General features: G+C 34.6%; 1 protein-coding gene across 1 annotated transcript; it reads right to left on the reverse strand.

Moving 5' to 3' along the window:
- Positions 1-1,399: 1,399 nt before the first annotated feature.
- Positions 1,400-8,381, reverse strand: LOC110226516. Its single transcript, XM_021018454.1, has 6 exons — positions 8,294-8,381; positions 3,478-7,998; positions 3,001-3,109; positions 2,817-2,870; positions 2,523-2,568; positions 1,400-2,137 (listed from the first exon to the last, which is right to left on the reverse strand). Exons 2-6 carry the CDS (start codon positions 7,350-7,352, stop codon positions 1,512-1,514), a joined length of 4,710 nt encoding a protein of 1,569 aa, XP_020874113.1. The 5' UTR covers positions 7,353-7,998; positions 8,294-8,381; the 3' UTR covers positions 1,400-1,511.
- Between the last annotated feature and the right edge of the window lie 5,501 nt (positions 8,382-13,882).

Raw genomic sequence — 13,882 nt, forward strand, 5'->3', positions numbered from 1 at the left:
TTATGACTAAAATGCCCCTGTTTTGCTTTGTAGAGAAAAAACATATTACAGGAATGCCATTAATATTTAATTCCAGCGTGGCAAAAAATACAATTTATTTACGATACTGCCACTTTCGTTTTTGTTAAATCTGTGGCTCATGTTGCGACAGATTTATTTAGTACGACAGACTATTTGATCCACCACAAACTTTCTTCGACAGACTTTTTTTGTACCACAGACTTTGTTTGATTTAGTAATGACAGATTTATATTTTTCCGCAGATTTTTTTTAGCGACAGATTTGTTGTATCCACAGATTTGTTGTATCCACAGATTTTCTTAAATTTTTTAGATTTTGAATGGTTATAAAATAAATCTGCCACAGATTTGTTTTCCAACCGCAGACTTTTCTTTATTCTGGCAACAGATTTTAGGATTTTTTAAAAAAACTGTCGTTTATTCCCCACCGGACTTCGACTCCACTAAGTCGCGTTACACCACGTAGTAGGGATTGACTATGGATCAGGCTTTGTCGATCCAAAGATGTCAAAAAAAAAAAAAAACTGTCGTTTTATAACAGATTTTTTAACACAAAAAATTGATATATAATGATGACAGAGTTGTTTTATGTACTCGCAGATTTTCTTTATTTGTTGACAAATCTGGCGTCTTATAGCAGGTTTTTTTAAAAAAAATATAATTACTAAACAGTCGCATAGTGATAACAGATTTGTTTTTAGTTATGACAGTTTTGTTTTTTGGACCCTAAGCATAACAGATTTTCTCATGTCATGTTATGGCATATTTGTTTCTAACTAGAATAACCTTTTTAGTGTTGACAGACTTTTGGTTGGCAGATTTGTTTTTGAAATTTCAAAAAATCGCGTTACATGAGATTTAATATCTAGCCTCAAATTCGACAGAAATCCAAATCTTGCCGGTTTGCTTGTATGATTAAACCGGTTTGATTGCGTTTAGTTACGACAGACTTTTATTATCTCTGACAGATTTATACAAATTATTGCCATAATTGACGTTTAATGCATTAAATTCCTAATATTTAGAGAAAGAATATTCTTCTAGGGCTTTTGCTCCATAAACGGTTTTTGTTTTTGTCTTCTTCTTTTACGCTTACCCACTGTCTCACGATTTCATCCTTTATTTTTCTTCCTTTTCGGGATCAAATTTGCTTCAATTGTTTCTGTTCTCTTTTTGATCCCTCACGATTTCATCCCTCTCCTTCTATTTGAGTGTTGTTCCATATTTTTTTTGTTTTTCTTCCTTTTGATTGCTGTGAGATCGAAGTCCAACGAATTGGGCATGGATCAAGTGATTCTCGTGTGTAAAAAATGGATCGTTGAGAAAACGAAGTGGCTTTTTGTCGTTGATAATAGTAAAAGTTGTCGCGTACTCGAAGGTAACAGTCAAACCAGTTATGATGATTTCATTCTAATGGTGTATGAGGACTACGACTTGGATAACAGGGTAGTCGAAGTTGTTTTGAGTTACAAGATCTCAAATTCAAAGAAATTACCAGCAGATACACCACCCGTAATTATTGGTAACAATAGACAGTTCGACTTTGTGTTGAAGTGAAAGAGAAAGTTCATGTTGAATCAAAAGAGGAAGGCATAAGGGGTTTCGGTAACTGCAATTTGCCTTGCTAATATCCATTACATAATTCCATGCCTTGCTAATATCCATTACATGCTCCAACTCAGAAAACAAAGGCCCATCGGACGTTCCAACACCCATTTCATTCCAGAACTCATGGTAAGCAGCTTCACATGTGTCTGACTCGTCAATAAAATCACAATTGAGCCCTGTTACGTCCGCGAATTCATAAAGAGAAAATCTGATTGGCCTTTGATCAATCAAACACCAAATCTCGTGAGAGTTGTCGACTCGCAGCTGATTTGTGAGGAAGTAATGAACGGTCTGGGCAGCCCATGTGTATTCAGCATCAGTCAATTTTATAAACACTCCAAGTGTTGATTTCATCAAACCATCCCACACATCCGGACCTAATCCTTCTCTGATCTTCCCAATTTGAGAAAAATAGCAGCTGTGGTTCATGCTCCTATTTTGCAAAGGTGATTTTTCTTCTTCATACAGTCGCGGAGGGTACTTGAGGATTTGACTAGAAGACGCCATTCCTAATCACAGAAACAAAATACAAACATGATTGTTAAAGCTTTTACTTAAAGATCTGTCACTGAAAAATCTGTCACAAAATTCCTAAAAATCTGTCACTTAAGAAATCTGTCACAAAATTCCTAAAAATCTGTCACTTACGAAATGCAAACATTCAATAAATTTGGGATAACAACAGTCAAAAGCAAAAACCAAAAACAAAACAGAGGCGGGAAGAAAAGTTTGTAAAATTTTTGAATCCGAAAAATGTAAGAGAAATAGCAATTTGCATAAAACCAAAACTTGAAAAATCTGTGAGAACTTCAACAAAATCTGTGGTCATGTAAATCGAAAAGGCGCGAACGAATTTTACAAAAAACATTCCGACGAAATTAGGTTAAATCTTACTGGAAACCGGAAGAACAATGTAGCTACTGAGATGACGGTGGTCGATCTGCAAAAAAAAACTCAGGGGTTAATCATAATTGAAAGCAAAATTGAAAGCAAAGTGAAAGCAAAATCGAAAGCAAAATTGAATGGGAAAATATCTGGGTAAAGGTAATCATACACTGTTGAAAGCAAAGTGAAAGCAAAATCATACACTGTTGTTAAACAATTTATCAATATCAAAAATCGATTTCGAAGACTCCACAACACATCGAGAAATTACAAAAGCTTTAGACCCATTGTTAAAGAGTTTACCTTGTTCTGAAGCCGACTTCCAAAACAACTCAGCGATTTGTAGCCGGAGATCACCTAAACGCCGGAATCAAAAAAGCATCGGAGAAGATAAATACTCAATAAACAAAATCGACGGTTTGGGTTTCATTGGGGTTTAAATGTTAGAAACTTACCTATAACAATGCTGATGAACCAAGGGAAGCACCGATTCAGTCTCTAGAGATCTCGTAAACGCCACCACCGGTAATTCAAACCACCACCGGAAAGTTAATGACCCATGTATCCTCGAAATCAACACGATTTCGGCATGCAGACTACGATATCAAACAGAGGCGGCTGAGGATTAGAGATGATTCTAGGGTTTTTAGTGGAACCGACGGAGAAGAGAGTCTCAAAACTTTGTCGATTTGATTTCTTTTTCTCGACATTTTTTCTTTGTTTACATATTTGTTTTTTTTTTTTGTAATTAAATAGTGCTCAAAAGAGCCATTCTTGTGGAATGTTGTTTACATAAGTGATATGAAGCGGTTCCGTACGAATTTTTCGTGCCAGATTATCCGCTTTTGCATTTGCACAACGAGAAATTAAAGATAAAGAGAAGGTAGAGAACTCTTCCTTGTCGCTCTGAAATTCCTCTAGATACACTGAGAAGGCCGGCCATTCGGTTGGGGAAGACACCATCTTCACCAGATCAGAACAGTCTGTAAGGAATGCTACCTCTTGATTATCTGCACCAATCATACACTTCATCGCCCAAAGGAGGGCCTCGAATTCGGCATGTAGCGGAGATAGGCTTCTACGGAGGTTGGCAGCTCCCATTGTTGATGGCTCACCGTTTGATGGTGTACAAAACCACCCTATCCCGGAAAACTTGTCGCTGTCTTTCCAGGATCCATCCACAAAACAACGGTATCCTGTAAAATCCGAATCTAGGGACACCCCCCTCGTTTGAGGCCGATTTGGAAATTCCACTGAAGCCTGAGTTTCAGTATGAAGCTCCACTTGAACTGAGTGCCACAATTGTGCCTCTCTTTCCGCTAACCGTAAAACCTCTAACGGATCATTATCCACATTTTCAAACAATTTTTCATTCCGTGCTTTCCATATATACCAAATAATCCAAGGAAAAGCTATAGAATCAAACTCCGATGGTATTCTCCAAAATAAATGATCCAAGTTTGCAAAAATAGAATCTGTGGGAAAAGTCCCCATAACCGTAGGAATCTGAGAAAGTGCCCAAACCTGTCTTGCAGGATGGCACTGAAAGAGTGTGTGATTGACTGTTTCCTCCAGTGCACCACATCTGGCACAACCAGTGTCACAATCAATTCCTCTTTTTCGTAAGTTCTCTGTAACCGGTACACAACCCGTTAAGATTTGCCATAAAAAATGACGTATCCTAGGTGGACACTGTACTTTCCAAGTATGAGCCTTTAGCTTATTGAAATCTGGCCCAATGAAAGATGAGTTGGTTTCCAACTTATCCAACCGTGCGGTATGATACCCCGACTTAACTGAATATTTGCCGGATTTTGTAAAATGCCAACCCAAGGTGTCCTCCTTGGTTGGCGCACCCACCGGTAGGGCACTTATTAACTCGACATCTTCCTGGTCAAAGACCGCTTTGAGGAGATCAATGTCCCAAAAATTAGATCGACTATCTATAAGCATGTTAACTTTTAAAGATGGGTCATTAATAGATCCATTACTTTTTGCTGGTCTCGGGAATTGAGCTGGAATCCACGGATCCTCCCAAACTGAGATGGAATTCCCAGATCCGACTCTTTTAATAAGTCCTTTATTAACCAGAGATCTAGCTGAGCATATACTCCGCCACCCATACGATGGGGAATATGACTTTATATTTTCCAAAGGATTGGATTTCCTATAATACCGCCCTTTAAAAACCCTCGCAAAGAGAGAATCCGGAACCGTGATCAACCGCCACAACTGTTTTGCAAGTAAGGCCGAATTAAAATCATCGACGTTTCGAAATCCTATCCCTCCTTCCGATTTATTAATACATAATTTATCCCAAGCCATCCAATGCATACCTCTAGAGGCACCATTCGAGCTCCACCAGAAATTAGCAACCGCACTAGTGAGTTTAGAAGTGATTGTTTTCGGTAGTCTGAAGCACGACATAACATAAGTTGGTAATGCCGCAGCTACCGATTTAATCATCACTTCTTTCCCACCTTTTGATAAAAATTTTGCCGACCATCCGTTAATCCTTGTCTGTAACCTGTCTCTAACAAAAGAGAAAATTTTTGTTTTTGAACCACCGAGACTTTCTGGCAACCCAAGATATGAACCCATACCACCAATATTAGAGATACCTAAGGTAGATTTGATATCTTCCTTCACACCGTCATCTACCTTATGCCCAAACTGGATCGAAGATTTGGAATAATTTATTTGTTGTCCCGAGACCGCTTCATATTGCTTTAAGATCCCCAAGATTACCCCACACTGATCCTTGTTAGCCTTACAAAAAAATAGACTATCATCCGCAAAAAGCAGGTGAGAAATCGATGGGCTTGCAGTTGCCACCTTGATACCCGTAATTAATTTATCCCGTTCTGCTTTCCGTATGTTCGCAATTAATACTTCAGTACAAAGAATAAATAGATAAGGAGACAGCGGATCTCCTTGCCGTAAACCCCTCTCTGGTACTATTAGTCCTCGAGGTTGTCCATTAAGAAGAACCCTATATTGGACAGTAGTGATACACCACATTATCCAACTAATCCATTTTTCACAAAACCCCAGTTTGGTTAAAACTTTTTCAACGAAAATCCATTCCACTCTATCATAAGCCTTACTCATGTCAGTTTTAATTGCCATGAATTTTCCTTTACATGATGGGTTAGTTCGTAACCCATGGAACATCTCTTGTGCAATAAGAATGTTATCCGAAATTAACCGTCCTTCTACAAAAGCTGATTGTGTTTCCGAGATCAGTTTTGGTAGTACTGTCTTTAGTCTTTGGCAAAGAATCTTTGATATAATCTTGTAACCAACATTGCAGAGACTAATAGGTCGTAGTTCCGTCATCCGAGTCGGTCTTTCCGTTTTTGGAATAAGACAAATATTTGTCGTATTTAACCGTTTGTCAAAATTCCCATCCTCTAAAAAAGAATTAACCAAACATAAAAGATCTACTTTAATGGTAGCCCATGCTTTCTGAAAAAACAATGCCGTCATACCATCTGGCCCCGGTGCCTTCTCCGGGTGCATCATAAAAAGTGCTGCTCTCACTTCACCCTCTGTTGCCGGGGCTATTAAAAAATCATTATTCTGATCCGTGATCAGACTTTGTACTTCTTCCAATGCATCCTCAAAAACCTCAGGTTTTGTTGTAGTGAATAAAGTCTTAAAGTAGGAAACCGCTATATTTTGAACCTCTTTATCTTCCGTTAACCATGTCCCATTCTCATCATGTAAACCCGTGATTCGATTCCTCGCCCGTCTCTGCTTCGTTAAAGCGTGAAAATATTTTGAGTTATTGTCCCCTAATTGCATCAAAGAGCTTCTGCTTTTCTGGTGCCAGTACAATTCCTCGTCCCGATAGGCCTCTTTCAGCCGTAATGTTAAATCCGTAATTTCTTCCCGTGATCGCCTATCGTCTCTTTGCGCCGCATATAGTTCCGATTTTAAATCTTCAATCGTTTGCCGACCATAGGGAGTCAACTCTCGTCGCCATTGCGAAATAGCTCGCCGACAATTAGTCAACTTTTCCACAAATTTCCCGTCGCCTGGTTCAGAATCAAAATTCCAACCATCTGCAATTGTCTCCAGTAAACCTTCTTTCCCTATCCACCTTTTGTCAAACCTGAAAGTATGTTTCCCGCGTGGCATCTTATCCGCAATCGTAGCTAAGACCGGTGAATGGTCAGAAGCTACCATTTGTAAATATTCTACAAATGTGTTGTAGAACAATTCATGCCAATCTTCATTCGCTAGAGCCCGATCTAGACGACATCGTATTGGTTTTTTATCCCGCCACCCCCGCCAAGACAACCAATCGCCGATATAAGGAAATTCCAGAAGACCACAATTTTGAATCATTAGATTAAACGGAATAAAAGAAGACGCGTGTCTTAATTTACCCCCTCGCTTTTCATGATTTCCAGTTAATTCGTTAAAATCACCAATTAAAAACCACGGAGAATCCCGAGATAAACCGGTTCTAGTTAACCGCTCCCACACTTGTTCCCGCTTACTAGGAACCGGGTCTCCATAAACAAAAGTGAGATAAATTACTTTGCCCTTATAGTTTGCTTCAATATCGATCACACGATTACTTGCAAATAAAACCGAAACATGATAATCATTATTAAAAAAAAGGGCTAAACCGCCACTACAACCAATAGGATCCACCGTTTTTAAATTTTTATAACCAAAGTGACCTACAAATTTTTCCATAAAAGAAGAGGATTGTTTAGTTTCCGACAGAAATAAAAAATCCGGCCTATGTTGCTTCCACAAATCCCGAAGATACCCAATTGTTGCCTTATTTCCTAACCCTTGACAATTCCAACTTAAAACTTTCATTTATTATCAACCTTTCGATTAAGTGGGTTGCGTCCACCTGTTAATCTCTTCACCGTGCCATGGTGCGTCGGGTTATGCCCTTCATTCCCTTTTTTAGGAATAAAAGACGTGTTTATAAAATTCCATACCCAAAATACAATATGACTCCACCACTTAAACCGTATATTGTTAACAAATTTTTTTGTCCACGTCCAATACCAATATGCCAAAGTTAAATGAAACCGATAACATCCAGTCACAGACCCCCAAGTATAAGTTTTATACAAACAAGATAAAGAACCAAACCTTTCGAGGAACGAGATAACAAATTCCTTTGCTTCCATTTGGAACATGTCCTTTACTCCGTGAAGTAAATCATTACCGCTTGATTCTGACATCAACCTTTGATTACCTTGTTGTACTAGCACTGAAACATCCTTCAAGATTGGCCGGATCTTTTGATTTCCCAACCGGAGAACTAACCCACATAACACCATCACATGATCCCATCTCCAAATCAACCAGCAGATCAAAGAAAAATACAAGTCAATAAACCGAAGTCCCTTCCTTCTCAACCAACATCTTACTTTGATCTCTTCTTCCCATAACCCGAGCCGCTTGAATCTTTTACCCAGAATCTTCCCATCAACAACGATTATATTAAAATCTGACAAAACCAAAATCAGCCCAAAATCCACCAAATCAAATCGACTAACCGGGAGCAATTTAATAGAGATCCACCGAGACCGAGAGATTTCTATGATCTCTACAGCCCAAAAACTGAACCTTATGTATCTTATACCCAAAAACTCCAAAACAGTTCCGAGATTAATACCATCTAACAAATTCGAAAACAGCCCAAGATCCACCAAATCAATTCGAAAAACAGAGATCAACCGAATAGAAAACCATTTGGAACCAGAGATTAACCGTAAGAGAACAATCAAATTGAATCCGCTCACCAAGCTAAGAAACAACCTTAATAATCCATTCCAGAAACAAGAAACAACCGAGATCCACCTTCTCATGGTTGGGTGTTAAAACCCTAGAGTTCCATAGAGGTAGCTCTAGTTTACATATTTGTTTATTTTGTTATTTTTTTTTTCTTTTTTAAATGGCAAATGGCATGATTGTTATTAATATTAACTACAAAGGTTAATTAGTCTTTTTACTTAAAATGTGAGTTAGTCTAGTTCACTAAATGAAACGGGTGTCAATTGAGTTATATTAGCTAAGTTTAGAGTCATTCTAGGTAAATCTCAGTAAAAACAATCATTTGAATTTTAAAAGATTTTTTTTTCTCATGTGCATTATCTTTCCAAAATAGTAAAATGTATCCCACTCTTTTCACTACAATTTCTCTCCTTATCTTCTTTGATTTATTCGAAATCTACTCTCTATTAGCCTTATATTAGCTCACATATAATATATTCGAGTATGAATTAGTTCAGATTGTATGTATTTCTTCATTCATATATTTCGATACTCCATTCTTTTTTATAAGTTGCATAAACTTTTTATTAAAGTTAACATCAGAATATCTGGAGAAATTTTATTCATAGTTTTTTTACCATGTTTTAGTGTATTTAAAAATTTTTTATAGACAACAAAATCTTATATATAAACTCATTCCGATTTACAAACATCATATTCAAACGTAAAATATTACACTTTATATTGACCAACTGAAAAATATAAAATTCCCTTTTCACATATATAATTTGGCGTATATTATGATTCTATATAGTATTATTAATGTTGATTTTTCTCAAATGTGTAACGCACGAACTCATAAAAATTATTCTAATTTAAGAATACGTTTTTGTTTTATAAAAAAATTCTTCTTATTTCTAACAAAAAACTCCTTCATTTCTATTTTCCAACTAAAACTATTCTAATTTCCAAATAGCATTCTCAAATATTAATATTAATTTTCTAAACAGTGATTAATATTAGTTTTTCTATTTTAGGCATTCGTTTGTTTTTTTAAAAAACCACCGCTTTTTACTTTAGAAAACATTAATAAAATAGAATTTATTAATTGACCTATTTATATTATATTAGAGTTATAGATAATTATATGTACTCAATATTTCTTATTATTTAATCGGTATCATGAATTAATACATTAACATTAACAAATATATTCTGTTGACAAGAAAAAAAACAAATATATTCTCAAATTTAAATGTGTATTTCATAAATGAATTAATTTTTATTTTAAGTAAAAACCATTTTTTTTAATTCTTATTTTATTTATTCTATTAAATAATTGTAACTATTAAAAATGATTATTGTACCATTAAAATATACGATATTATTTTTTTCCTATCTCTAAACATTTATAAATATTTACTCATTATTTGTTGAGATATAATTATTAATTTTGTATTTATATCTCTATTTAAAAAATTTAATATTTTATGTTGTATATTTTTCCATTTTTTAGCATTTTATTGTTTTTTTTGGTAAATTATTGTTTTTCTTAACAAAAGATAAAAATATCATGTGTTTGAATTAATTTTAATTTTAATGTTTTTTGTAAGATAAAGTGTGTAAATTAATTTTAGTTTTAATGTTTTTATTTTATTAAATAAAATATGTAGAGCTCACAAAAATGTAAAATATGATGATATGGATGTTGATGTGGATGCTGATGTGAATACTCTAGATGGAGAGAAGACTCTCTAATTATATATATAGATTACACAGTAAGATGAAACGGGAGGAAAAGAAAAGTGATAAATAGAGTAAAAGAAAGTAAAAAATAAATACAGTAAAACCTCTATAAATTAATAATGTTGGGACCAAAAAATTTTATTAATTTAGAGAGGTATTAATTTATTAATAAAATAATAATTATTAATTTATAGAGAGATTTTACTAATTTTATAATTTCTTAAAAAAAATTCTATCTAAAAATAAAAATTTTCTTTATAAACAATATCTTTTAAACACTAATTACAAGTATAGAAACAATTATTAAGTTTACAAACTTTTTTCTAATAATAGAGTCATATTTCATCAAAAATTTTACATATAATATTTTATATATATATATATATATATATCATAGTAATTATATATAACATATATAAATTTATATATATTGATAAGTTAATACAATTATTAATTTATGATATAGATGGGACCATATGTTCATATGAGATTTTCAAAAAAATTATTATCTTATTAATTTATCGATTTATATCATATTTTACACTGGTCCCAATTCGGGACCGGAATAATTTATTAATTTAGAGAGGTTATTAATTTATAGAGTATTAATTTGTGGAGGTTTTACTGAGTTTTGAAGGATTGGTAGAGTAACTGAGAGCAATTGAGAGTAATTTTTTTTTTTTCACAAGAGAGAATTTTATTGAACAAGACAAACATTACATGGGCTATGCAATGCTCCACAACAGAAAAAGTACATAAGTGTATTAGGCCCGTCTAGAAGAAAATTTATCTTTTGTCTCTATCCAAACCAATACACGTATTGGATGAGAATCTAAAGTTTTCCTACTTCATCCTTCGCCGTCAAGCATCGAGTCCGTTGAAAGATTCAACGTCGATCAACAAATCAATCATGGAAACTTATGGGATTTCACCGGTAAAAACAATCGAAACTCCGATTAAAGAAACAACAGTTCAAGGCAATGTTAATATGCGACGGAAACCACTTTTGTTCTTCAACTCAAATCTCTGATTGGATTCCTACAATTCTAAACTCAAAAAGAAAAACACGTTGGATAATAAACACTACAGGAAAACAGGCCTTTTGCGACTACTTTTTGTGACTCTTTTGTTGGTCGCAAATATTTACGACGATATTGTTACCATATAGTGACTCTTTAACGACTACGTTAAAAGTAGACGCATATTTGTCGCCAATTTACGACGCCAACGATTAGTCTCTGCTTAGTCGCCAATTACCGACCATTTTGCTACGATTTTAAGACCGGTCCAAAAAAGGTCCTAGTTTGCGACTAATTTGGGACGGAAAGAACGGGGTTACAAAACATCGTCGCTAAAGGGTCACAATATAGGACTTATTTGTTACTTTTTTGTGTCGTCACAAATCCGTCGCAAAGATCTAGTGACTATTTAGCGACTAACACCTGAGACTGGGACTCTTTTCTGACCTATTAGCGACTCCCGATATTTAGATAAACATTTACCATGTAAGATTTTGAATTCTCGTAATGTTAGATGTGTTTAGTATGATCTTAACAATTATAGACAGTGAATACATCGTATGCCATACAAAACTTCATGTTTTCTAATGTGATCTCAAATATCTAAAACATTACATAATCATATAAGTAATGTTTACTAATACTTTTGAAATGTCCTAAATTCATTGAATTTCATGTTTTCTCTAATATAAATGATTGATCTTGTTGTGTATTGTAATATTATTGGTTCTAACACTATAAATTGATTTTCTTTGGTTCTAAAACTTTTAAATTCATAAGAATAGGTTTGTGATCCTTAAGAAAATCGTCACAAAACGGTAACTAATTTGCGACGGAAACTTATGAGAGTTACAAATAAGTCTTAAATTACCCACATATATGCTACTTATTTGCGACTAACACCTGAATTTGAGACGATTTTGTAACCGTGTAGCGATGCTCGCGATTTTATTTTGAGATTTACCAATAGAGATTTCTCAATATGTTAAGTTTCAAGGTTTCTACATTAATTTGAACTATTGTAGGTATTGAATCATTCTAATAGCTTAAGTTTTATATGATTTATAGAAACTTTCATAACATTACATCATAAACTTAAAACAAACTCATTCGACACTTAGTTATTGTCGACACTTAGTTATTATCGACACAACTCTTAAACAAACTTCTAATCATAAAATTATATCATAAACCAAAATTTAAATATTAATCAAAACTAAAATCCAATACTTAGAAAAATTAAAACTTTTCAAATTTTCAAAAAACTCAAAATTCTCTAAAGCTATTAAACCAAAATATAACTATTTTGTAAATATGTTTAAATTAATCAAAAGTTAAGCAAATTAATGAATTTACAAATATGTCTAAAATATGTCTAAAATATTTTGTCTACCAAAAACACTACAAATTGCAAAATTAATAAAGCAAAAGATATTGAGTTCCTATTGGTTACTTCAGAGAGACATGGATTGGTCTATTAGCTTATCTTGAACCGTTGATTAGATAAAATCCAACGAACCCAATTGTTTTCCTTTTTTCTTTTTCATCTACCTATAACCCAATTTTTTTCTTCTACGATTCTTCCCCTTCCCCTCTTTTGCCCTTTGTCACCTCTTCTCCTCATCAATCTCTAGACCAGTTATTGATGATCCAACACCATCTATTCTGATACCAACCAGTTAACCCACCACCCGACAACGGAGAGGAGAGGCTTATCGGTAGAAGAAATGGTGTGGTAGTCATCATCAAATCGAGAAGAAGAAGGGAGAAGGGTCGTTGAAGACGGAGATTTGACCACCACCACGAAGCAAACAGAACCAGATCTCGATCTGTTGCCCAACGAAACCCTCGATCCCGCCTGAAACCGAACTCCCCTCCTAGCCACCACAAAAGACAGAAAAAGAAATCCGGCGACAGAAGAAGAGTACTAAAGAGACAGTGGCGGAGCAAAAGGCTTGTGCTGCGAGTTGAGTGTAGCCGGAAACGGAGGCTCGTCGGCGAGCGAACGGAATCTATGGCGGCGGCTGAGATGAATTAGGATTTTTTTTTTTGTTGATTTTAGCGTCCGGTTCAACCGGCATTTTGTAACCAATTCAATTCTGTAGCTCTTAACCAATTACCGGTTTGGGTTGGTTATTAATATCAATATATATTATTTTGTTTAAAAAATTCTGTCACGAAATATATATATATACATAAATAAAATTATTTTAATTTTCATTTTTTATTTGAAAATTTTAATTTTAATTTTAATTTTTTTTATCTATTTTTTAGAAATCTCTAATATGTCACAATTTAGTCTGTAATATATGACTATAATTACCTGTCACAATTTAGTCTTTAAAATACGACTAAATGATACAGTCTTAAAGGCGTCGCTTATTTGCGACGACAGTGCGACCATTGTAATTAGCGACCGTTTTTTAGCGACCAATTTGTGCAGTCGCAAAGAAGTCGCAAAACAGCAATTAGCGACCGTTTAAAGACTCTATTGGGGGTCGCAAAAGGCATGTTTTCTTGTAGTGAAACAACAGAAAGCGAAAAACGCTTTAATCATTATCACCAACACATCTCAAATAAATGAGATTTATTGAAAACAAAACTAATTTATGAAAAAAAAACAAAACGTAGCAAAGGAGCGCCGATGGCAAAGCTGACCACCATCGCTGTGAAAGCCGAATGATGTCGGACAAGAGCTGGCCAACACCGAAAAGAAATGGTAGTTGCCAGATGATAATCCTTAATGGGAGACGGAAGCCGGAAAGAATTCCGGACGGCAAAGTAGTTTTCAGCTTTCTCTCTTTTTGACAAAATTTAGAGAGAGAAAAGAGAAAGAAAGCTCTATAGCTTTTC

This window comes from Arabidopsis lyrata (genome assembly GCF_000004255.2).
Source record: "Arabidopsis lyrata subsp. lyrata unplaced genomic scaffold ARALYscaffold_7, whole genome shotgun sequence".
Classification (NCBI taxonomy): Eukaryota; Viridiplantae; Streptophyta; class Magnoliopsida; order Brassicales; family Brassicaceae; genus Arabidopsis; species Arabidopsis lyrata.

Excerpts from the sequence above, each read along its gene's own strand:
- LOC110226516 (XM_021018454.1), bottom strand. The coding sequence starts at position 7,352 with ATGAAAGTTTTAAGTTGGAATTGTCAAGGGTTAGGAAATAAGGCAACA. Across the intron at positions 3,110-3,477 it reads GACTGTTCTGATCTGGTGAA|TCTGCATGCCGAAATCGTGT; the intron begins GATGGTGTCTTC and ends TTGATATCGTAG. Across the intron at positions 2,569-2,816 it reads GAAGTCGGCTTCAGAACAAG|ATCGACCACCGTCATCTCAG; the intron begins GTAAACTCTTTA and ends TTTTTTTTGCAG.